This window comes from Schistocerca serialis, chromosome 4 (genome assembly GCF_023864345.2).
Source record: "Schistocerca serialis cubense isolate TAMUIC-IGC-003099 chromosome 4, iqSchSeri2.2, whole genome shotgun sequence".
Classification (NCBI taxonomy): domain Eukaryota; kingdom Metazoa; phylum Arthropoda; class Insecta; order Orthoptera; family Acrididae; genus Schistocerca; species Schistocerca serialis.
The window spans coordinates 780390472-780418235 of NC_064641.1; the positions used below are offsets into that span (position 1 = coordinate 780390472).

The following is a 27764-nucleotide window of genomic DNA, read 5'->3' on the forward strand; positions in this document are numbered from 1 at the left end:
AGGATGTCCGAAGGAACTTTGCATTGTAATTCAGAATAACACAGGCACTGCAATATTGTATTTATCTGCTGACAACGGGCAAGTGACTTCCAAGTAAAATGTCTGGTCTCCCCTTCACGCAAATATACATAACGGATATATGAGTACAGACTGTGGACAGCTCGTTGGTGACATATGGAAGTTTGGGTCCGGCCACGAGTCATGCTCGGACAGCCAAATGGTAAGGTGACCACTCGCGATAAGCGGAAAAACTAGGTTCAAGTCCTGGTGTGGCATAAATTTTCATTGTCATCATTCCATTATACAGCTGATAGTAGTCCACATCTGCAATTGCAAATACATTTCATAGAGGATAATGATAACATCTGAAAATTCTCAATAATGTACATTTACTTGCACTGATACACAATTAAATTAGGGGTGATGTATTCTTTGGCAGTAACTGTGAATTACAAATGCTGATCTGCTATGAAATAAGTTATCCAAAACACTCATAGTGATAACTTATAAAAATATAGTTTCGTAAGAACCCAAAAATTCTCAAAAATAACCTATTTCCCACATTATTATACGACGAAATTAGTGAATGATTGTTTTGAATGTGGAGACGCCTACTGTTCCCAAAAATTTTGAAAGAGCACAAATAAGTTTAAGCCTACAATTGACGACAACAGTATGAGTTCATCGTGGCACTTGCAAATGTTCAAAATTTTACAATACATCACAATACAAATGGGTACCGAAGATATGATTAATGAAAGATTATGCAGAAGTAACACTACAGTAAAATATGTGAATCTAGACTTTCAAATCAGCACACAAGTCTTGCACATGCAGTCCCACAATAAGGAAAATGGTGAAGTCAATTTTGAATATAAATAAACATGTGAATTGCACAAAATTTTTACTTAGCTATTTCTGTGCCAACTTCTACACTGATGTGCTGAAGAAAAACACAGCAGCATGAGTTTATCTCAGACAAAATTTCGAAAATGTGCAGCACCAACAAAGCAAGTCTCTGCCTCTTACAGCTAACAATGCAATCTAGTCTTAAGTTGAGTAATATAGGTCACCTGATGTTAGTACCAGTTACAGTTGGTTTACTCTAATTTTGTACTTTCTGCATTTTTGAAACATTGTATTGTGCTTCTCTGGTTCATTTGTTTCCTACGTTAACATTATCGTGAATTTGCGGTTGTTGTTTTGGACTTCAGTTTGTTCCCACACAAAACACCCAATTTCCTGCAGTTGTCTCGTTAGCTTCAATATTTATTATTAATAATCTGTATTAGTTGACCACAATATTACTGCATCTGGAAGTGAGAACACTTCACTCAGTTTATCATAAGTCAGCACACAATTGGGCTTGACAGTAAAAGCACAACTGAAAGCACTGACAGTGCAATGCGTCTTCCTTAATCACCACTTTATCCGTTTACAGTAATGTCACCAGGTGTTTCCGATAATGCTCACATGCAATGGTATCATCATTGAGTAGTACGGGTTGGATTGGGTTGGGTTGTTTGGGGAAGAGACCAAACAGCGAGGTCATCGGTCTCATCGGATTAGGGAAGGATGGGGAATAAGTCAGCTGTGCCCTTTCAAAGGAACCATCCCGGCATTTGCCCGGAGAGATTTAGGGAAATCACGGAAAACATAAATCAGGATGGCCGGACGCGGGATTGAACCGTCGTCCTCCCGAATGCGAGTCCAGTGTGCTAACCACTGCGCCACCTCGCTGTTGAGTAGTACGATTCTGATGTTTATACTTTCACTTAATGGCAACATGTAATGTTACTGATCATCATTTTCAAATCATTTTTGTGTAGCTTCTTAGGGCTTCATATGATGTCACTTGTCAAGGCTGACGAGCTGTTTTGAATGCTCCTGTTTATCCCACAGATGGACACCTCATTCATTCATTGCACTGTCATCTTAATCACACGCATTTCTGCCCACAGTAAATGAGTTATATTTTCTTTCTTTTTGTGGAAGGAGGAACTGCAAGTTTCAATAGCTAGTGTTTGTGTCCTCATGTAGGTATGAAACCAAAGAGACACTAAACAACACAACATAACTGGAGAGTGCTCTGTTCAGGTCTTTTGGCATTTGAAATGTAGATTAAAAAAAAAAAAAATAAAATAAAAAAAACACTATATGACTGCAGGTGTACACAGGTAACAGAGAGAACAAATAAACGTATGCAAAATGTTTACGTAATATGGTACTTTACCTTACAAGTTACTTCTATTGGAATCATTCGAAGAAGGAAACGAGTCTTTTGCTTTTTAGATGTTTCTATGTCTTTAAGAATATGCTGCATTAAATCTACAGGATCATCCAACTGAAAAGAATAAAAAAACCTCTGTAAGTAACCATTCATATGGCAACTTCATACTCTCTACTTGATACAGCAGACATGGAAGCTGGTATATTGAAAATATTACCCTGTGCAAAACATCATGTTATGATTACTCAAATCATAATTCTGGGAAATACTTCCCGCTATACACAAAGTTACAATCTATTTGGAAAATTCAACAGTCATCTGAGAAAACAATGAGGTATGCATTAAAGAGTTATTTTGTATCATCCTTTATGAGTTGTCCTGCTCAATTATATATCAATCCATTTCATGCAGGCCAACAATAATTATTAATATGTTTATTATTTGGTATTTATCATAGAGATATGGACACTATAATGTGATTATGCATCCATGCAATATATCTATGAGCTTGCTGGTGCACAAAATTTTTCAATAAAATAAAGACGCAAAATTCATAAGCGAAATTTATCAAATGTGAATATACAAATAAATAAACCACAAGGATTGGCTGACAATATAGGAGTCCACAAGCAACCAAAACAAATTTCTATAATCAACAAACTCACATTTGTACGGATGAACAGGCAGTTATTTGCTCCTGATTTAACAACTTGGAATCTTCTTCCGTCAACTGTTTTCTTTGATTCTGCCTTAATTGATTCTATTTCATTACTTAGAGCTGTTTCAATTTCTCCGTCTGATTCCTCATTTGCTTTCTCAGGTCTTTCTCGCCAGTTTCGTGACTCCTGCAAGACAAAGATAGTTGTCATGTTAGTATACCAGCTACAACCAAACATACATTATCACCTAAGTTATATATCACACAATCTGTATTGTATTAGTAACAATCCAACAAGGCAGTCATCCTGTCTTGATAATGTCATCACCGATGTTGAAAAAGATGTGCACTAGTTAGGGTTCAATAGTTACTTTCACTGAGACCATGAAGATGTATGGTTAAAATTAAAAATTAACAAATCTTTATCTTATTGAATGAAAGCAAAGCATATTAGGCTACTGTGTGATCAAAATATTGACTACAGGACACAGTTGCAGATGATTAGATGGAATTATATCCTGCTTGAAAGTGAGAAAAACGGATGGATAGATGGATGGGATTAAAGGGGCAAAACTAAAAGGTCATTGCTCCCTTAATTCTTTGTGTGTCAAGCTGGCAATAGCTCCCAGAGAGGAAGGACACAAAAGACAAATCCCAAAGGACTCGACTGTATCGAATAATGGAAAAAAAACTAAGAGACAGAAGAAAGTACAAATGAGAGGGGAGTAAAAGGGTGAAGATGGGAGAACTGCCCTGCCCAGAAAACAGATGAGGACCATGGGACACATTATGCAACTGGAGACACAATCTCTGCATCTGAACAGTGCTCCCACATCCTCCACTACCATAATAAAACTACCTACATGGACAAGATAACATATAAGGAAAGAGAACAATAACAAAGTGTGTCTGTCAACCAATGACTGATGTAAAAGAATAAGAAGATTTAAAAAGAGAGAAAGGGCAGAAACCAGGCCAGACCACTGAGCAAGGGGAGCTGTGAGCCCTGTCCGTCGGAGCAGGCAATGGTGCAAAACTCCATTCCCTCAAGGGGCTGAGAAGGCTGACATGCCCTACGTCACAGAGGAGAAAAAAACCACTTTCACAGGTAAAATGTAAAATCAAATCTGCCACTTTGGCATCGTCTGATAGCATCAAAGGTAGTGTTTCAGCAAGTTTAACTTTTGTCATAAGGTAGGCAAATTAGGGCACTCCATTAGGATGTGAGCCATAATGAGTTGGGCACCTGACTGACTGTGGGATGGATCTTCCCACCCGATGATGTGGCTGTGGGTCAGCCAATACAAATCCGACAGAGGACAGTCAACTCCCTGCAATAAGCATGTAGGAAGACTGCAATTTGTCAGTGGTCTCCTGTATGGTTTGCAGTTTATTCACGAAACCTGGGCACACCAATCTGCATTCCAAGTCTCCCCAACAATTATAAATGTATAGTCGACTGCAGGTCTGGTTTTGGAATCCCTGTCTCCAAAATTGGCATCCTGGTAGCCAACTCGGCCAAACGATTGGCATGTTCATTCCCTGGGATACCCAATGAGACCAGGGGTCCATAGAAAGACGACCGGCTATACAGCATGGTGGAGCTCATAGAGGAGATCTTGGACAGTCACAACCAATGAGTGTTGATGGTAGCACTGGTTGACAGCCTGAAAACTACTCAAGGAGTCACTGCCAAATAATGAGAACTTGCCAGTGCAAGAATGAAGGTGGCTGAGGGCTCAAGCGATGCCCATCAATTCTGCAGTGAATATGCTGTATCCATTTGACAGGGAGCATAGTTCCCTCCCACCTTGCATATGTGCAGGCAAAACTTGTTTGTCCGTTGACCGTAGAGTCATCGGCCAAGGATATTCATAAACAGGCAGCGAAAAACCATACAGTCTACTTAGTCTTTCAGTCCAATGGAGAGGTTGAGGCAGATCTGAGGATGGAATACATACAATGAGGGCTGGTGAGGGTGGGGGGTCGCATGCAATTTCTCACTGACAAGAGACGGCAGTGGGGAAAAATGGAATTCAGAGCAGATACTCTGTATGTGAATGCAATCGGGACACCAGACCTCGGCCTTCATTGTGGGATATACAGCTCCCTACCAGGAAAAAGGACAAGGTAGTCCAGATTCTAGGGGACAGCAAATGTGTACAGCATAGCTAAGCAGCAGTTGTCAGTACTCGCTCTGTAGGAGACAGACACACACCTCCACTTTTCATTGGGCTGGTACAAAAGGCACTGTGACAAGTTGGATCCCACTATGGTGTAGCAGGTCCAGAATACGCAGTGCTGAAGGTGACGCTTAGCCATACGCTGGATCAGTGTAGACATCACCATTCAGAGACACCAGGTACACCCGTGAAGTACTGGTGTCCATGTAGGCATTGAATCTTCACCCAAACCTGCGAAGGAGGAGTACGAAGTCCAATGGTAGCAACGTGCTGCTCCCAGCACCCTTGTTTCTGTGGTTTTATGAGATCGCGGAATTCGACATGGAGTCGTTTAAAGGCAAGGATTTCACTTATGGCATTGGAGAGCCTGCCTGTGATCTCTAATGGACATGGCAATTTCAGGGGTCCACCGAGGTACTGTCTTCTGATGGGCAGTCCTAAGGAAGAGCGCTGAGTCAGCTGCCGATTGAATGGCTGCAGTTGTGCTCTGGACAATCACACTGATACCTGCATGTGGCAGTATGTGAAGGCTGACGGCAGCATCCCAATCAGCTTTGAAGGGAGCCCTTCTGGTTGGACACACAGGCAAGCGACGCCAAGAGAAAGTCAAAACAATCAGAAAATGATTGTCACACAAATCAACATGGACTCTCCAATGGATGGATGGGACAAGACCTGAGCTCCAAATGCAAAGGTCAGTGGTAGAATAAGACCCATATATGCCACACAGAAGTGTGTGGGAATGATCAGTATTTGAGAGGCAAAGATTGAATTCTGCAAGAAAGTTTTCGACAGTTTTACCATAGCCAATGGTTGTAGTCCCACTGGGCAGTGAAGTCATTATATATTAAGAAGGCTGGAGCAGCTAAGAAAACATTGTAGATAATGCATTCTGGGACATTTCATAGTTGGGAGTGAGATACAAATTAGAAATGGTAAATTCCAGAGGTGCTTTCACACAAAGAGACACAGCTACCAAAGTCATATGGAGTGGCACATGTTTACTACAGACAGGGTCCAGAATGTATGTGCAAACACCACCTGATGATTTTCCATAGTCAGTGGGATTCTTGAAATATCCCTGATAGCTGTGGAGGGTAGTTGTCCGCATTCGTGGCAAACAAGCTTCCTGGAGGGAAGTGCAAAAAAAAAAATGGGACGTGCACTAAAGACGTTGTAGCGCTCAGCCAACTGGTGGAGAAACCACTACAGTTCCATTGGTTAGTGGATTGGTGGGACGTGACAGGGCCAAGGAGGCATGTCATGCTTCAGAGCCACCTGCTACTACAGGTTGTGTAGATACACAATCATACACATCTGCTCCAAATCAGGGTGTGTTGGAGGGGGTGGGGTGTCTGGTGCCATAGCAGTCACCAGGAACGCTGCCTCGTATACAGAGGTGGAACATCTGGGATCTGGCAGCATTGGGACTATCAAAATTTCCCTGTTTTTTTGGAGGACTACTTCTTGCCTTTAGATGATTTAGACTTCTACGAGGGTTTGTCTGCCCCAAATTCTGGAGGACAGAGGAGGAATGGGAGGTCCTATGACCTGCAATGTATGGCTCCTTCTGCCACTGGCTGGCATTTGGTTGCAGGGCAAAAGATCCTGGGTAGGTAGCATCTCGAGGGATCCCTTCCTGGTAAGACTGCCAGAGAAGGGCATTGCTTCTCCAGCTGATGTTTGGGGACTGACGTTTCCAGAGGCTAGGGAGTCATTACTCCCAAAGGGAGTGAGGAAGAAGCAGTAGAAGGATCCAACCACCAGGGGAGCGGGTAAAGTCGAGCAGCCCTGAGGGCCCGATGTAGAAGACATGGAGGCTGATGGCACAGTCACTAAAGAGGATGATGTCATCATAGCAGAAGCATATGATTGTATTTTTTATTGGCCTCTTGATGTGTGAGGTGGTCAAGGTCTTGTATTCCTGGATTTTCTTTTCTTGTTTGAAATCGGTGCAGTCTGATGAATAGGTGGAACAGCGCTCCTCACAGGAGGGGCACAAAGAGTGTACACGTACGGCTGACAGCCACAATTCCTACAGACAGGGCTGGCATTGTAATGCAAAGACAAATGTCCAAATCGCATATGTTTGTAGCACCGCAAGGGATGGGGAATATACAGTTTGACATTACAGTGATACACTATCACCTTACCTTCTCAGGCAATGAGTCACCTTTAAGGGCCAAATGAAGGCTCCAGTATCCGCTCTGTTATGCTTTGGTCCCAATTGGACATGATGGACAAAATGGACACCTCATCACCCCGAATAAGCGTGCAACTTGTCATCAGTCTGCCAAAGGGCTTGCCACAGTGGTAACACCAGTGCCAGTTAGATTACTGAAGTTAAGTGCTGTCGGGCTCGGTTAGCACTTGGATGGGTCACTATCCGGGTCTGCCAAGCGTTGTTGGCAAGCGGGGTGTGCTCAGCCCTTCTGAGGCCAATTGAGGAGCCAGATGACTATGTGGCACCCCCAGTCACAAAAACTGACAATGGCCAGGAGACTGGTGTGCTGACCACACACACCTCCATATCCGCATCCTGTGATGCCTGTTGACTGAGGATAATGTGAAAGTTGACTAGTACCATTGGGCCTTTCAAAGGTCAGTTCGGACAGACTGTCATTAGTTTGTAAAGGAAGATGTCTGTGGCAAATGATACCTAAAACATAATATATTAGTCAGACTTTCATGGTGGGTTTATAGTGATAGGAATGTCACCCAGCTTGTCGCAGGTGAACAGCACCCATGACTGAGTAGGGAAGGACATTTTAAGCAGAATGGAGCCACTATTTCAGTTTTGAAATCATTGCCACTTTCCCAAACCTGTCTTCAAGGTGTTCAATGAAGAGCAATGGCTTTGTAGTCACAAATGAATACCCATTTGTCCTTGAACAAACCAAATACTGGGGGGGGGGGGGGGGGGGGAGAGATGTCATTTCTTGCCTTGTGACTGAACTCTATGCCCCTCCCATGGAATAGCTTATGAAGACACTGAAAGTGCCAGGTGAATCCTCTGCCATGGTATGGCCCTTTCCGTATGGGGGATCTCCCATGGACACTACCCACACGCAGTAATGGCTACTTGGTTGCCTTGAATCCCCATGCCCCAGCCATGATGGCCACATACTCTTTGGCGAGTTTCCAGTTGAGGCACCAACACTGTGAAATCTGTGTGGTTAGGGGGCTACCATCAAAGAAGTACTTGACACACCTCCTCCCCCCCCACTCCCCATATCCCAAAAGTTCAAATATGCACCGCACTGGGCAATCTTCCTCGCATAATTTAGGAAAGAAGTAGCAAGTCAGACCCAACAACGGACCCATATAATTAATAATGAAAAGCTGTAGATGGCCGGAAGGTAAGAAAGCGAGTGCCTGAAACACAAATCCAGATCCAAGCTTAATCAGCATGAAGACAACCATACAGTGGAAAGGTAGACACAAAATAAGAATAGCAGAATGATAGACTTGCAGCACTTAAAGGAAAGTACCGCTGCAAGGACAGAGGGCGCATGGTGGCCAAGCAAGTATTCACAAAGGAGATGTGAGCCACCCCCCCCCCAGAGGGTGTGGGGGGGGGGGGAGGGGGAGAAGAGGAGGGGGGCATTGAGGATGCATTTACAGTTTTTATTGATGTACTCACCCAAAGTTTTAAGAACTGTTACCCAAAGGTTCTGAAAATAAATAAGGCAGCAGTCTGAAAATATGACTCTACATCCATCCGTAAGTGGTTCACACCCAATCTACACAGGCTCAGAACATCAGTTATAATTTATTATTATAAGTATAAAAATTATGATGCAGACAAAGCTAGTTACATCAAATTGAAAGGTTAAATGCAGATTAGAAATTAGGTTAACAAAATGTAATTATATTTAGAAGTCCCACAACACACGTAAAGCTGCTTGGAATGTTGTAGAGCTCAACTGGGGAGAAGCAAGGATTATAAAAATAATGACTGTAATGCTAATATCACACCAGATGAATTCATCACCTATTTGTTAATGTCTGTGATATAAGCTCTTTTACTGCAGCTGAGTCCAATTATAAATGTCAAGTTAAGCGACACCATGAAATGAAATGCAAAATTAAGCAGCTCAAAAGCATATATTTATGGTTTGCCTAATTTTGTTGTTGTTTCCCAGCATGTTTAAAAATGACAGTGGACACTCCATTACAGATAAAATGAGGTAAGGCATGTCCAAGTAATTAACATCAATTTCCCTGACACCTATTCTTTCGAAAATAATAGAGGCCAGCAAGCAACTCCAAAGCCATAGAGATCTACCTGCTAACAATATTCTCAGTTCTTCTCAGCATGGATTCAGACACAGCTTAACTTTGAAACTAACAGAAAATATAATTTCCTTTACTTGCAGCGGAATTCTGTAAATAATTTTTTTTAATTCTTTGTTTTGGGATGCTGCAGTGTTTTTTGTTGTTGTACATTAAGTTTCTCCCTGCCATAAAGCACCAATTTTCTGTAACTGTTCCCATTAGTATCATGTTATTTTTGGAGTGAGATATTATTGTGTCATTTTTATTTTTGTTTGTGTTTGTTGGCATGTGTATGTAGTGACATCATTCTCATAATTTTATATACACTGGAAGTAGCCATTTGTGCCATATTGATGACATAATGGGTCAAGTTGATGGGTGGAATCGGACTCTCCTCCAATGGCCAATATGATGCCGTGTATATCCATATTACACGCACGTGACACCACTTCTGTTGCAGCTGATAGGGCCTCAGATACCTCATGAAGAAAAGCGCAGAACAACTCAAAATGTCCAGTATATGATTTGGAGTAAACAAATTAACCACTCTGAAACTGTAAACACTCTTTTCAGCCTACGTAACAATGTCCTCAGTTAAGCTTCATCTTGATCTGAAATCATCTTGGGAAAAACACTAACTATGTGCACAAAGTTAGTCTGTCACCTATTTGCTAAGTAAACGTATGACTTGTGCACCCGAAAAGCTACTACTGAACTCTTATGATGCCTTTTTTACAGCCACCTCATGTATGCAGTGCTGTTATTGGGGCAATTCCTCTGCATTACAGGACTATATATTAAAAAAAAGTCATATCAGAAAAACTTCAAAGTGCTCAAAATACTGACAACTGGATCCCTGTATATTCTCAACTGCTTGGTGCATATCAAGGAAAACTATAACAGCCAGAAACTGTGAAATACTATAGCCTACATAAGTAGGACACAAATCAAAGGTACTCTGACACACCAGTTACTAGGCTTAAAAAACCGGAAAGTTACATGTACATAAGGATACAATTATTTATATGTTACTAAGTACAATATGCAGTGTATCACTGTGTGTCTCCAGAAACATTACAAAAAACATGGCTTGAAGAAACAGCTTTCTATACAACAGAGGGATTTAAAATGTGTAATAAAATGATCTAATCTGCTCAAATTGCTATATGATCCGCGAACTATACTATTTCAGCTTTTCTTAAAATGTTTATTGTGTCATATTGCTTTGCTTTAATTTCATAACGTATTTATACTTGACAATTAAAACCTCTGAAACATACGTCATTCATATTTGTTAAAATGTTTTTCTCATCATGTGTGTTATGTCACATTGCTATATCTCCTTTTGTTCTGGATGACGCATTTATATTTAATGAGTGTTACACATGTGTAGTATAAAACAAACATATTCCTTTAAAATGTTCAAAATGTATGACTTACTGTGTGGCTATACAATGTGTGTAGAATGATTTAATCAATTAGAGGTAAAATGCATGAAGATGGGTAAATATATACGACGGCAAACGACATGGTGGCTCAACAGTACCTTTATACCATGTGCATGGCAAATAAAGTTCTATGACAGGATAAAATAAGTGAGGTGTTAAATGTGTGGTTTACACACTGCAGCCAATTAAAAATGAACGTGTGCACCACTCTGCGCTCATGTTTATGGATTCAACACACTGTGAAGGCGGCAAGGTGTCGAGTACCGTAATCATTGTTCTGTTGTTTAACTTGATGGATGCATCAGTTGTGTGTTAGGACGTATACCATCTGGGGTTAAAGTGTGGTACTGGACCCCCTGAAATCTTGCTTGTAACATACCCTGCATTTTAGTCTTAGAAACACTGGTATGTCCTTTCGCAGAAAACAATAATATCGCTACACTGTTTAATCAACGCCTGCAGGTCATATTGATTAGTGAAAACTCGTTAACATTAACATTACTGTTTTTTCAGAAATATATAACACTATTTCAATCTTATTACCCTCTCGTTTCCATATAACTGGTCGGCGTATTCATAAAGTATATTATACGCCTCTCTAATACAGTCTTTCTCCCTAATGTTGCACGTGCAAATAAAGCCTTTCAATCCTGGTTCCAACGTAAAGTTTCTCGGTTTCTTCGATTTGTTTGAGTAATATCCAGGTTTGCGTCTTTTCTGGTACGAATCCATTCTGGTTTTAAACTACGCTCACTATTATATTTATGTTACTTGTTAACGATTCACTCAGCTTTCAACACGTATGTAAACAAACTTTGCAGAGATATTCAAGTACTCAAGAGGGAAAAAATTACAACACATACCAAAGAGGTACAATACTTCCATGCCGCACCAAAGATCGTATAAGTATTTCACCAAAGTTTTAAGTGTCCTCATGTTCAATATTTACTGATAATAAAGGGGCACTCACAAGTTCAATACTGTTGTCAATACCGAAAATATTGACAGAGCAGTATTGACGGGGAAGAAAATTCTCTCCGTTTAACAGTATTTGTTGCTCAATTGTTCGTGTTTCGCGAAACAGCATCAAGGCGATAGCGTGCATCAAAGAACATTTGCATTTTGCATTTTCTATCAGTCTTCAATCGATTTTTGGCGTAGAGAAATGAACAGAGAATATATGTTGCAGTTTATTGAATGTTACAAGAGCAAGTCCTGTCTATAGAATCAAAGGCCACTGGACTACATGGAGAGGAGCAAAAAAAAATTATTAGTATCATCAGCTATTATACATTATCGCTTATGATATCCGGAAACGAAAATAGAAGATGTGAAAAAGAAAATTAATACACTGTGAGCAAATTTCTGCAAACAGCAGAAAAAGCAACTGAAAAATGCAGCACTAGATAACAAGCGCTCTGGTCCTGGACACTCAGATATTTACATATCGATGAGCCGGACATTCCACGTGGCTAGCTCCCCGACTGCCACAGAAGGATATATGGCACTACCCACCTCGTCCGAAAGATAAACTATAATACAAGAAATGACTGTGAAACGCCTTGTTTATTTTATTTTAGGCATTATTTTGTTTAACATATCAATGTAACAGTATTTTGTTTCTGAGCATTAGTGTAAAAGTGACTATACTATGCCAGGACACTTTTCTTTTGACAAAATAATTTGCAGAAATGTTTATCTCATTTAAAAATTTCTTTCGTATAGCATAGTAATGTAAGCATCTTAACTAGACACTTTCATTAAACACATAACTAGCAAAAATTTTTAATTCATTGCAAAATTCAATATATTTAGAGCAGTGAGGGACCCTGACATCTACAATATTTACAGACAGTAATTCAATCAACAATATAACATCGAACATTAAATACATTTTAGTGACCCTCGCACCAGTGTTGCCAATTTGGAGGAAAAGTCGCTAAATACGGGATATTTGACAAGCACAACAGCCAATAAAATTCATGTTTGGGATTGGTGACTTTTTTGGGGTCTGCGTGGGTATACAGGGTGTATAAAAAAGATTTTAAAAAATCATAACTATTATGTTATTCGAGTATGTGCGTAATCAATGTACAGCTGGGAAGAAAAAACTCTCGAGTTTTTCATGATTCCCGCGAGATGGCAGCAGTGTGCGTCCACTTCAGTTCTAGTAAAAATGCTGTTGGGACAACAGAAAGCGTTTTGTGTTCTACGTTTTGCGCAGTGTGGGTCAGTAATAACTGTATCTGCGTGACTTTCGTACTAGGTATTGCGTGGATCCTCCTACAGCACAAAGGATTAGACGATGGCATGAAAAATTCAAAGAAACAAAGTTGTTTGTGTAATGGAAATCTCTGGGCCATCTCTGAGTGTCTGACACAGATGTCGAACCCATCCGCCATAGTTTCACAAGAACTCAGAAATCCGTTCGCTGTTCAGCTCAACAGCTCAACATGCCCCCGATGTCCGTCTGGCGTGTGCTGCGTCGACGTTTGCACTTGAAACCATACAAAATTCAGCTAATGCAAGCTCTTCGCGGAGGTGACAAACAACAACATGTGGAGTTCTGTATTTTCGTTGTTGAAATGATGGAGGATGGCAGTTTTCTTCCACACTTAGTGTTTAGTGACAAGGCGACATTCTATTTAAATCGAAAGGAGAACCATCATAATGTGAGAATTTGGGCTACAGAACAACCACATGAAGTTGTACAACATGAAAGTGACTCACCAAAATTTAATGTGTTTTGCGCAGTTTCACAGGAAAAAGTGTATAGTTCATATTTCTTTGGCGAGAACACTTTTACAGGAAGCACATATCTCGATGTGACTGAGAACTTTCTTTACCCACAGTTGGAGACTGATTCGAACGACTTCATTTACCAACAGGGTGGGGCACCACGATACGGGCATCTGGAATTGCGGGAATTTTTAAATCAAAGGATTACTGAACGATGGATCAGTCGCACTGGATCAAATGATTCAGCCTTACATTACTGGCCTCCAGAGTCCCTGAACCTGACTGTTTGTTATTATTTGCTGTGGAGGTTTATAAAAGACACTGTTTATGTGCCTCCATTACCAACTACAATGAATGAACTGAAACATCGCATAACAGTAGCTGAGGTAGCTGTAGCTCAAGACATACTCGCTGCAGTGTGGGAACAATTTGAGTACTGCATTGTTCAATACGATTCTGTCTGTTTTAATTATTCAGGAGTTGACTGTCTGGTTTTAAACTTTCTTTGGTTTTTGCGTTTAATTTGATTGGAAACCATTGAGATTGAACTTAACATATACATGGATAGGCATGAGAAATGAAAGGTTGCAATAAATTTCTCATCTGTGATTATTACTTTACATATTAAACATTCTATTGCAGATTAACAGAAATGAATTTCTTAGAATATTCCAAAATAATTATTCCAGTTTTACTTTTATTCAAGTACTAAAGCTGTTTGTGCAAGAATGAAAATATTATTGTCCATCGAACTTAGCAAACATTTTCACGTTGCAGTGGATTTTTGTTTTATTGGATATACCCTGACTAGCTTTGAGGCATAAGACTATTCTGCGTTTGGAATGCTGTGAAAAGAAACACGTTATTATTTTCGTTCACCTCTACCTGTACCCTTTTTAGGATGTGGTCTTTATTGCGATCGTATATCCTCCCCCCCCCCCCCCCCCCCCATGAACCATGGACCTTGCCATTGGTGGGGAGGCTTGCGTGCCTCAGCGATACAGATAGCCATACTGTAGGTGCAACCACAACGGAGGGGTATCTGTTGAGAGGTCAGACAAACGCGTAGTTCCTGAAGAGGGGCAGCAGCCTTTTCAGTAGTTGCAGGGGCAACAGTCTGGATGATTGACTGATCTGACCTTGTAACACTAACCAAAACAGCCTCGCTGTGCTGGTACTGCGAACGGCTGAAAGCAAGGGGAAACTACAGCCGTAATCTTTCCCGAGGGCATGCAGCTTTGCTGTATGGTTAAATGATGATGGCGTCCTCTCGGGTAAAATATTCCGGAGGTAAAATAGTCCCCCATTCGGATCTCGTGCAGGGACTACTCAAGAGGACGTCCTTATCAGGAGAAAGAAAACTGGCGTTCTACGGATCGGAGCGTGGAATGTCAGATCTCTTAATCAGGCAGGTAGGCTAGAAAATTTAAAAAGGGAAATGGATAGGTTAAAGTTAGATATAGTGGGAATCAATGAAGTTCGGTGGCAGGAGGAACAAGACTTTTGGTCAGGCGAATACAGGGTTATAAATACGAAGTCAAATAGGGGTAATGCAGGAGTAGGTTTAATAATGAATAAAAAAATAGGAATGCGGGTAAGCTACTACCAACAGCATAGTGAACGCATTATTGTGGCCAAGACAGACACAAAGCCCACGCCTACTACAGTAGTACAAGTTTATATGCCAAATAGCTATGCAGATGACGAAGAAATTGAAGAAATGTATGACGAAATAAAAGAAATTATTCAGATGGTGAAGGGAGCCGAAAGTTTAATAGTCATGGGTGACTGGAATTCAGTAGTGGGAAAAGGGAGAGAAGGAAACGTAGTAGGTGACTATGGATTGGGGCTAAGAAATGAAAGAGGAAGCCACCTGGTAGAATTTTGCGCGGAGCACAACTTAATCATAGCTAACACTTGGTTCAAGAATCGTAAAAGAAGGTTGTATACATGGAAGAAGACTGGAGATACTAAAAGGTATCAGATAGATTATATAATGGTAAGACAGAGATTTAGGAACCAGGTTTTAAATTGTAAGACAGTTCCAAGGGCAGATGTGGACTCTGACCACAATCTATTGGTTATGAACTGTAGATTAAAACTGAAGAAACTGCAAAAAGGTGGGAATTTAAGGAGATGGGACCTGGATAAACTGACTAAACCAGAGTTTCAGGGAGAGTGCAAGGGAACAAATGGCAGGAATGGGGGAAAGAAATACAGTAGAAGAAGAATGGGTAGCTTTGAGGGATTTAGTAGTGAAGGCAGCAGAGGATCAAGTAGGTAAATAGACGAAGGCTAGTAGAAATCCTTGGGTAACAGAAGAAATATTGAATTTCATTGATGAAAGGAGAAAATATAAAAATGCAGTAAATGAAGCAGGCAAAAAGGAATACAAAAGTCTCAAAAATGAGATCGACAGGAAGTGCAAAATGGCTAAGGAGGGTTGGCTAGAGAATAAATGTAAGGATGTAGAGGCTTATCTCACTAGGGGTAAGATAAATACTGCCTACAGGAAAATTAAAGAGATCTTTGGAGATAAGAGAACCTCTTGTATGAACATCAAGAGCTCAGATGGAAACCCAGTTCTAAGCAAAGAAGGGAAAGCAGAAAGGTGGAAGGAGTATATAGAGGATCTATACAAGGGCGATGTACTTGAGGACAATATTATGGAAATGGAAGAGGATGTAGATGAAGAAGAAATGGGAGATACGATACTGCGTGAAGAGTTTGACAGAGCACTGTACATTTCAGATAGCAAATGTGCAAGAGAACTCCTGTTACGCAGAGCTCAGTGTAGAGAAATTATCGTAAATGTGTTAGCTCTGCTATTTCCAGAAGTGTGGCGTCAAGATATTAATGAAAAAGGATTCGGCTTAATGGTACATGAATCAACAGATAAATCCATTACAAAATTAATCATCATTTTAATGCGCTATTTCAGTGTGTCAATGCAAAAAATAGTGTGCACATTCTTGGGTTTGGTGCAATTAGAACCCGTCACAGCTGAAACCATTGTGAATTCAATAAAATCTTTATTGGAGTGTCATAAACTTAACCCAGAAAATACGATTTGAGTTGGGGTTGACAATGATACAGAAATAAACAGTGGTGTGTATGAGAGCCTGAAACGAGATTTAAACTTACCACACATGATTATGATGTGTTGTGTTTGTCATTCATTACAGTTAGCAATCTCTCATGCAACAGAAGAGACACTCCCAAGGAGTATCGACTTTTTCGTCAGAGAAAGCTGCAATTGGTTTTCGCTTTCTTCACAGCGCCATGCAATGTACGGGCACGTTTATGAAACATTAAATGAAGGGGAGGAAATCTGAAACTTCCAGCTGTGTGTGAATCATGCAATGTATAGGGACATTTATAAGATATTAAATGAAGGGGAGGAACCTTTGAAAATTCCAGATGTGTGTGAGACGTGATGGCACTCTATTGAGCCTGTTTTTACAGTAAAATTAGCACAGTGGGAAGAATTGTAACTTCACTTTCAGATTGTCTGACCTAAAGAAAGCCGCTACACAGCACAAATGATGTATAATATGTATTGCGATCTACATCTACATCTACACACAACCTACATCTACATCTATACACTGCAAACCACAGTGAGGTGCATGGCAGAGGGTATGACCTATTGTTCGATTCACATATGGAGCAGAGGAAGAATGTTTGTTTGAATGCCTCTGTGAGTGCAGTAATAATTCTTATCTTATTCTCATTACTCCTACGTGAGCAACACATAAGTGATTGTATTACATTCCTAGAGTCACCTTTTAAACCCGATTCTTGAAACTTCAATACACTTTCTCAGGGTAATTTACACCTGTCTTACAGAGTCTTTCAGTTTAGTTCCTTCAGAATCTCTGTGACACTCTCCCGCAGATGAAACAAACCTGTGGACATCAATGCTCCTCATTCCTGCATATGAGTACATTCAATATCCCTTGTTTATGCTATTTGCTACAGGTCCCATACACATGAGCAATATTCTAGGATGGGTCAGACAAGTGGTTTCTAAGCAATTTCCTTTGTCGAATTATACCACCCACTTTACCCATGACTGAGACTATGTGATTGTTCCATTTCATATCCCTACAGAGTGTTACATCCAGGTACTTATATGAATTGGCTGATTACAACAGCGACCCATTGATATTATAGTCATAGGATATAATGTTTTTTCGTTTTATGAAGTGCATAATTTTATATTTCTGAACATTTAAAGCAAGTTGCCAATCTTTACACCACTTTGAAATTTTATCAGGATCTGACTGAATATGTATGCAGCTTCTTGCAGATAATATTTCATTAAAGATAATAGCATCATTAAAATACAACAAGAACTGCAAGGATCCCAACACACTTCCTTGGGGTACACCAAAGTTACTTCCACATCTACCAATGACTCTCTATCCAAGATGACATGCTGTGTCTTCCCTACCAAAAAGTCCTCAATCCAGTCACAAATATTAGTTGATACTCCATATGAACAAACTTTTGACAAAAAGTGTAGATGTTGTACAGAGTCAACCGCTTTCTGGAAATCAAGAAATACTGCATCCATCAGATTGCCTTGATCCAAAGCTATCAGTGTGTCAAATGAGAAAAGTGAAAGTTCTGTTTCATATGATCGATTTTTTTTTTTAATCCACGCTGGTCGGCACTGAAAGGTCATTCTGTTCAAGATACCTCATTATGTTTGAGCTCAGAATACGTTCTAAGGTTCTAAACTAATTGTTCTCAAGGATATTGGTCGGTGGTTTATCGATCACTTCTACTACCCTTCTTGTAGACAGGTGTGACCTGTGCTTTTCTCGAAGAACTGGGCACAGTTTCTTGTTCAAGTGATCTATGACACATTATAGTTAGGAGAGGGGCTAACTCAGCTATACATTCAGTATAGAATCTAAGAGGAATTCTGTGGGGCCCTGCAGCTTTGTTTAAGTTTAACAATTTCAGCTGTTTCTCAACATCAATGACACTAATGTTATTTATTTCATCTTTTAAGTAATATAAGGATGAAACTGGGGTACTTTGCCTGGGTATTCCTTTGAAAATGGAGCTAAGCATTTAAGCTTTTGATTTGCTACCCTCAATTTCATTCAATTCCTGTCTCATTCGGCAAGAACTGGACACTAACTTTCATGCCACTAACAGCCTTTAAACACATCTAAAATTTCTTTGAGTTCTGTGAAAGATCATTTGACAATGTTCTGTTATGGTAATCATTGAAGGTATAGTGCATTACTCTCTCGACAGCCAAACGCCTTTCATTCAGCATCTCTCTATCTATAGCTTTATGCTTTGTTTTACAACTATTATGCAATAATCTCTCTTTATTTACAGTGGGTGTACACCATGAGGTTTACTTTCCATTATGAACTGCTTTACTGCGTACATATCTAACTAGTGCGTGGTCAACTATTCCTTAAAACTTGAGCTGTAGTTCCACTACTCACTCCTTCCCTGTGCTGAAAGATTCAAGTTCCTCACTGAGATATGACACTTCTGATTTTGTATCAAGTTGACTGAGCATACATATCTTTTGCTTCATTTAGTTGCCCTTTGTTCTTTGGTAATCATTGTTGCCACAATTGATTCACATCACTGATACCAGTTTTTATGTGGACATCCTCAAAGAGGTGAGGTCTATTTCTTGCCATTAGATCCAACATACTCCTATTGTGAGTGGGGTTTATAACTAACTGTTCTAGGTAGTTTTCAGAGAAGGCATTTAGTACTGTTTCACAGGATGTCTTATCACTCCCATCAATAACCAAAGTGTAATTTTCGCAGTTGATTGTTGGATGACTGAAGTCTCCACCAACGATTACAGTATGATTGGGGAACTTTCATACAAATGAACTGAGGTTTTATCTCAAGTTCTTGGTTACATCAGGAGACGAGCCTGGTGGGTGACAAAATGCTCTAGCTATAATTTTGTGCCCACCCTTTATACTGAGTCTTGCGCAGACTATCTCACATGCACCTTGAATTTGTATCTCAGTGGATTTGAGTTTCTTGTCTACTATGACAAATACACCACCTCCATTTCCCAGTTGCCTATCCTTTCGATATATACATAAATTTTCTCCAAAAATCTCACTGCTATTCTGTGAATAAGTAATATTTGTGTTATTCAAAACCTCTAGTGCAGGAAGTGCAAAAGACAATGAAGTCTCTCCCAATCAGTAAGTAGGATAATTATAATACCTACAGTGAAAGCAGAGACATTTGAGAAGTGATACTAAACCTTATATGGAGTATGAATTTAAGAAAATAGTTTGAGAAATTGAACTCAGCTGTGAAACTGAAAATCTCCTTCATAAATGGTGCATAGATTCCACTACAAAACTCACTAAAGAACTAAGAATAGGCTTCCTAATAACATTCACATCCTGAAAAAAATTAACATATTCTGCATAGATGAGATTCTCAATTCTCTTATAGAATCAATTACTGAATTTGCTGAAATGTTTTATTATACTAAGCCTGACATAACTGAATCCATTACTAGTCAGTGGAAGAATATCAGGTTCATAAAGTGGCGCAACACTAGTAATACAGTAGATCTTTGGGCTGAGGTAGGTGCTTATAAAGATTCCACAGGCATGAATGCCTTTCAAGAATTATGGTATCTCCCAATTAAAGTGTTAAGTCCTTCCCATTCAAATGCAGAATTGGATATGGTTTTCTGTGAAATAAGCATTGTGAAATCAAAATTGCGTAAAAAGATGAATGGCGATACTCTGAACTTGATTCTTACAGTAATAAGAGAGCTAAAGAGCATAGGAAAATGTTTTCATTCATATGAACCATGGCTTCCATGCTGAAGTTCATAGGTACAATGTCAAGTTCCACCAGACAGGCTGCACCTAACAATGGAGCAGCCAGACCTAGTCAGTCATCTTCAAGAATGGAGGAATATGGAAGTGAGGATGAGCACTTAAAATGCAAATGTAAGTTTTAAAAAACGCTATTTTATGTGGTATCAGATTACCATTATCAATGTTGCATAAATATAATAATACATTTTAAACGAAATTTGATATTATATTTTTGTTTATTTGTTGTAAATTTGGAGTATTTTGATTAAAATCAGCGACTTTTTAAATGGTTTTTGGGAACTTTAGGTATCACTGAGTTGGCAACACTGCCTCATACAATGAACAATATTTTCTAGTGTTGCCAGTAATATAATAAATTATCGTGATATACGATAATTACAATGTAAACACAGTGAACGATTGTACATTGCTAATAATTGTGGAATCTATGGTAGTTTTTGTAAAGATTTACAATGAAAATAACCTGACTTGTAGTAACTTCATATGTTAATAACATGTTTTCATATATTTAAGTCCATACTACATTCAGTGTTTTCACCCATCCATGCCCCTCAACAGTCCAACGTCTCTTAACTATATACTAGCTTCCAGGGAATGCCCTTACTCCCTAACAAATATTGTTTCACAACTGATACGGGGCATTACCCATTATGTCATTGTCATCAGTTGCAGGTAAAATTGGGACTTGAATGCACGGGTTGTTGTCTTTGCGCTCTTCAAAAATATTAATTTTTTTGTTCTTAAGGGAAATTAAAGTATAGTGTTCTTTAAATAAATACTGTATTTAAATATAAATAATTGAAAGTGACGTCAGTGATGTAGATTATCCATCAGCTCCACAGAAGAAATTGAGACTACATGGTGAGCTAAAATTAAAACGTTTGAAGCTGAAGTTCAGAAAGGAATAGTTGACTGATTTGTCTTGCCTAGAATCTGTTAGTGATGATGTATGTAAGGCTTGGTGCAAAGTTTGTAGATGTAAATTCAGTGTGGAGTTGACTGTAGTGAAAAATTTCGCTAAATGAAAAAAGCACTTAAGTGCTGTAAAATGCGCTGGGCCTCTAAAAAAAGAGACGAATTTTTATCACAATCAAAATCATCCAATACACTTGATGAGCAGAGCAAGAGGGCTGAATTACTGATATGTGGATTTTTGGCAGAACATAACATCTCTATTAGGACAGCCAATCATTTAACACATGTGATTGAAAGTGCTTTTCCCCATTCTAAAACTGTTGAGAACATACAGTCGTGTAGAACAAAAGGGACAGGGGTGATAAAGAATGCCATACATAAATGTCATCTGGGTGAACTGAATGAAGTTCTATGGATACAAAAATTCAGATTCATAACTGATGAATCTACCGACATTTCCACTATGAAAAATTTGTGTATGTATATGTGGTATTTTGATGAAATAGCCCCAAAATGCATACTAAATTCTGGCAGTTGTTACAGCTTTTTGAAGAGAAAAATGCAGTGGTTGCTCATGAAGATGTCACTGTAATTGTTTGTACAGTCTCCTACTTAATGCCTTGTCAGTACATAATGTCTCTCTTGAAAATTTAGTCGGATTTACTTTGGATGAGTGCAACATAATAATAGGGAAAATATCTCTGTTGTTAGTCGAAAAAATTGAGGATTTTCCTGGTATTTTTATACAGAAATGTACACTCCTGGAAATTGAAATAAGAACACCGTGAATTCATTGTCCCAGGAAGGGGACACTTTATTGACACATTCCTGGGGTCAGATACATCACATGATCACACTGACAGAACCACAGGCACATAGACACAGGCAACAGAGCATGCACAATGTCGGCACTAGTACAGTGTATATCCACCTTTCGCAGCAATGCAGGCTGCTATTCTCCCATGGAGACGATCGTAGAGATGCTGGATGTAGTCCTGTGGAACGGCTTGCCATGCCATTTCCACCTGGCGCCTCAGTTGGACCAGCGTTCGTGCTGGACGTGCAGACCGCGTGAGACGACGCTTCATCCAGTCCCAAACATGCTCAATGGGGGACAGATCCGGAGATCTTGCTGGCCAGGGTAGTTGACTTACACCTTCTAGAGCACGTTGGGTGGCACGGGATACATGCGGACGTGCATTGTCCTGTTGGAACAGCAAGTTCCCTTGCCGGTCTAGGAATGGTAGAACGATGGGTTCGATTACGGTTTGGATGTACCGTGCACTATTCAGTGTCCCCTCGACGATCACCAGTGGTGTACGGCCAGTGTAGGAGATCGCTCCCCACACCATGATGCCGGGTGTTGGCCCTGTGTGCCTCGGTCGTATGCAGTCCTGATTGTGGCGCTCACCTGCACGGCGCCAAACACGCATACGACCATCATTGGCACCAAGGCAGAAGCGACTCTCATCGCTGAAGACGACACGTCTCCATTCGTCCCTCCATTCACGCCTGTCGCGACACCACAGGAGGCGGACTGCACGATGTTGGGGCGTGTGCGGAAGACGGCCTATCGGTGTGCGGGACCGTAGCCCAGCTTCATGGAGACGGTTGCGAATGGTCCTCGCCGATACCCCAGAAGCAACAGTGTCCCTAATTTGCTGGGAAGTGACGGTGCGGTCCCCTACGGCATTGCGTAGGATCCTACGGTCTTGGCGTGCATCCGTGCGTCGCTGCGGTCCGGTCCCAGGTCGACGGGCACGTGCACCTTCCGCCGACCACTGGCGACAACATCGATGTACTGTGGAGACCTCACGCCCCACGTGTTGAGCAATTCGGCGGTACGTCCACCCGGCCTCCCGCATGCCCACTATACGCCCTCGCTCAAAGTCCGTCAACTGCACATACGGTTCACGTCCACGCTGTCGCGGCATGCTACCAGTGTTAAAGACTGCGATGGAGCTCCGTATGCCACGGCAAACTGGCTGACACTGACGGCGGCGGTGCACAAATGCTGCGCAGCTAGCGCCATTCGACGGCCAACACCGCGGTTCCTGGTGTGTCCGCTGTGCCGTGCGTGTGATCATTGCTTGTACAGCCCTCTCGCAGTGTCCGGAGCAAGTATGGTGGGTCTGACACACCGGTGTCAATGTGTTCTTTTTTCCATTTCCAGGAGTGTATATGTCATTCATTGCAGCTATGCACAAGTGAGGCTTGCAAACAATTACCAAGAATACATAAGACACAGCAAGTGATAAGTATTCATTCTTTAAGCATAGTTGAGAAATGATTGCCCAGTTTGTGGAATGCCAAAAGCTTTGGCAATATATCGAACCTTACAAGATACTGCATCCTTCTCAAACAAGATGGTTGTCTTTGTTAACTGTTGTTTCACGTATTCTAGAATAATGGACTGCACTGGAATTATTTTTCACTTCCAAGTGGGAAAAAGAAAGACTGTATGCAGATGAACAGTTAGCAAAGTCATTCAGGGACAACTTTGTACGTGTATTTTTTTGTATTTTGCAAGTGGATTCAACCCAAATAGTGTCACTGAATCAACAATTTCAAAATGAGAAATTAGTAATTTCCTCTTTGTATGATACAATGTGCAAACATACAAAGAAATCTTTATCTGCTACATGTCTCCTGATTACATCAATAAAAGTGATTTTACAAACTCAGATCTAGCAAACCCAACCCAACTTGTGTCTTATACACAAATGTATTTAAGTATAGGTGTGATGGAGCTCATGCACTAATCTTAATACATCTCAAAAAAATCTAAAGTGACTGATTTCAACTGCAGAATGCAACAGTTTCTTATACTATCTTCTTGGGAAAAAAGTAATATGATTTCAACAATTCTATTCTAAAAATGTTGAGTTGACTAACACTAGAAATAGCTTTGGTAAAAAGTACTACAAGGCTGACAATGCTTGTTCTACTTATAAAGTCGGTTCAAAGGATTTATCCAAAAGACAAAAGGCTTATGCATATGACTGATGGTCAATGGAGACCATTGCCACATGCAGAAGTTCCCGAAAATCAACAGTGTAAAGATATGGACGAATTTGGGTCTTCATAAAGAAGGCTAGGGAGCTTCATGGTAACCAAGAATTCCTCCAAACAGTAATATTTGTGTTATCTATATTAGTTGTACCACATACTAGTGCTGATTGTGTGTGGCTCTTTTCAGGAATGGATATAGTGAAGGTGGAATTGAAAACTAAGTTACATTCGGGTACAGTCAGCCCAGTAATACTCACTTCCCAGCGTGTCAAGGATTTTGTACAGTTTGAACCAACCAGTACCACAACTGCATCAGTGAACTCGTCCAACATTTATGCTAAGGAAAAGGAATCTCATCAGGATAGCGATTACGATTTTGTCAATGTGGTGTTCGACTACGATGCTTATTAGGGCGAGTTTGATTATATTATTATTAGTTGTAATTGTATTACATACACAGTGCTACGCCTCGATTGGAGTTAGCAAATTTTCCTTTGCACAAAATCTCTGATGCTTTTGGACGCTTCCGAGTTTATCTGGTTCTGAAGATAGATTAGTGCTTAGGATTGTGATTAGAGATGTTTTGGTTTGTAATTCGCAAATTTTATGGATAAAAATTTTAAGACTAATTTAAGTTTAGCATTCGCAATTGAAAACAAGTATTGTGTACTTCATATTATCAGCATTATTGTTTTTGTGTTTTAAGATTTTCAGTATACTATAATTTTATATAAAACGATAATTTCAAGTACAAAATGCCATAATTTTATTTTCTGAGGTTGGAAAGGCTGATATTGTCTTTTAATCGAGGTAGTGCCGAATGTAATTTGCGAGTGTGTAAGCTCTAGCAATAAATCTAAGAATAATGAATAAAACTGTGTGTCCTGTAAAAATTTCAGTTTTTATTGCTATCATTATGCATGACATGTTGTGTCACATTAAAAGTAACTGAGAAAAATAGTGATAAATCCACAACTTGTTATAAAGAAACTGCCATGGCGAGAAACGTGCAAGAGTGAACAAAATACGCAAACAAAGGCACAGAATCTGAAGAAACATGTGTGAAATGTAAGAAATTCGGCGTATTTTGCGACAGGAAATGTATCTCTTGTTACCGAATTGTGATCGTTATGGAAAGAAACAAGGATCACAGTGAAACTTCCTGGCAGATTAAAACTGTGTGCCCGACCGAGACTCGAACTCGGTTTCATATAATTTTCATATCAGCGCACACTCCGCTGCAGAGTGAAAATCTCATTCTGGAAGGATCACAGTGTTTGTTTACCATGAAGGTCGTCATACAGCCACGAAACTGCACTTGAAGATGCAACAGACAGAAGTCAGTGCTTATACACTAAGAAAGGCGTTAAAGGTATTGTGTGTTTCAAAAGTAAATATGTTTACCTCTATAACTGCGTTAACACGAGCAGTAATCAAAATATCTAGATATGTGGTAAACGCATAAAAATGAACACCAATGACAGCAGGGAAGAAATAATTTCAGTGTTGATAGAGGAGTTGCAAATGTTAAAACCTAATGTGACAACTTGTTACACAAAAATCAACGAAGTAAATGTGAAATCCCAGATGAGATGAACATTTGGCTGTGGCCTAAGAAAATGCGAAAAATCTAGTTTCTCTACAAGTGAATCATGTGGTTACCATCAACCGTTTTATTGCTTTAGTGGACAAAATCGAGGAAACAGAAAAATCCGACCAAATGACGAAACAATACAGTCATTATGCACATGCAGCAAAAAGACCACTTAGGAGTCACCCTACGAAAAAAAAAAAAAATTGTTGTCATACGACTATCACTGTCGAAAATCTCCATCATGGTTGAATGACTTTGTAAAACCTAAGTACCATGTAACATCTGCTATTAAACGCGATGCATGTCTCAGCAGTTTGGATGAAGGAGCGTACAACTTTCCTAGTGATTTTAAATGTGATGAAGTTGTATTACTCTTGCAGGAGTGAGTGACAGTCGTAATAAAAGTTTTGAGAATGTGATCTCAAAGCTTGATCACATAAATGTATCGGTATGTATCATTCCTTATTGTTATGACATACCAGAAGTCAACCAAACTGTGTATATGTTTAATAGATATCTAATGAACATATGATCATAGTGTGCTAATGTGAAGGTAATTAACATCAATCTATTTTTGCAAAGAAGTGACTGTGCTAATCATGGGCTACAGCTGAACAAAATAGGCAAGTTAAGACTCTGCAAAAACATTGCAACAACACTAGCAAGCATATGGAAACAAATTGAAGTAATAAAAACACTTACAACTAGCTCTGCCAGAAAAGTCTCTTTGGGCTGCAGAAACCACTCAGACCAAGATATCAAGTAACACAAATATTAATGCAAGGGGTTGTGTCTTACAGCCTTCTTCAAATGCTGTGATCAACAGTGATTTAAATGCATCATAAACACCATCTGCAGAAACATCAGTGATACATGATGTTTCATCCAAAGAGCCTCAAGAACTTGATATTATTTCTGCCACTTCATGCATAAGTGAAAAGCTGGACCATGAGTATCAATGTGAGGAAGACGAGTTCCCAAGAGAAGCAGTGATTTTTTATGGCTAAGACCTTTATGACTATAGCATCATCATCAAGTGGCCAAACCTCCACCTGGAATGTAGGCCACTGTATAAAAAACCCAGAGTGAAGTGAAGCAGAGAAATATTGCGCGTATGTAGAAAAAAACCACTGTTAGAACAGTGAAGATAGCTTGAATAATCTTCCTATTTTTCACCTAAATATCAAAGGTCTAAAAAAAAATTAGATATTTTGTCTGTAAATCTAGGTGTTACGGATCTTCTAAATCATGCATGTGATTTATGTCTTACTCAGCACCATATGACGATTGGTACAGAGGGACTGCAGCTAGATGGGTATAATTTAGCTAGGTACTCACTATTGCAGATCAGGTAGAGAAAAAGGTGATGCTGTACTTTATATAGAAACATAGTTATTTATAAGCAACTAGATTTAAACAAATATTGTACAGATCAACATTTTGAAGTCTGTGGTACTGAAATTATTGCAAAGGACATATTGATTACAATGCTTACAATTTACAGAGCTCAGGCTTGGAAGTTTTGTACCTTTAGAAAAATAAAGTAGAATCTCTTTTGGTTAAACTATTCTGCAAAACCAGAAATGTAATAGTTACAGGGGACTCTAATGTTGACTTCATAACCAATAACATTTGTGGACTGACCTCGAGCATTTAATGAATTCTTGAAACTTGGCTGCTATGATTAACTTCCCCATGAAACTTACAGAAAACTGTAAAAATCTTTATCTCTGTATTTGAAATGACTTTTCCAAAAAGAATTGTGAGAAGAACATTTAAGTGTCTTTCAGGAGACCATGGATTACTGAAAGAATTAAAATTTTTTGTAGGACTAAGAGAGAATA

At 39.7% G+C, this 27764-nt stretch overlaps 1 protein-coding gene across 1 annotated transcript in view; it reads right to left on the minus strand.

Moving 5' to 3' along the window:
* LOC126473355 (THUMP domain-containing protein 1 homolog) overlaps positions 1 to 11650 on the minus strand; it is a 31661-nt gene extending 20011 nt beyond the window's left edge. Inside the window, exons 1-3 of the mRNA XM_050100354.1 lie at positions 11341 to 11650; positions 2896 to 3075; positions 2234 to 2344 (exon numbers count right to left, since the gene is read on the minus strand). Coding sequence (XP_049956311.1) covers positions 2234 to 2344; positions 2896 to 3075; positions 11341 to 11529 — 480 coding nt within the window. The 5' untranslated portion in view covers positions 11530 to 11650. The remainder of the gene's footprint in view (positions 1 to 2233; positions 2345 to 2895; positions 3076 to 11340) is intronic.
* Between the last annotated feature and the right edge of the window lie 16114 nt (positions 11651 to 27764).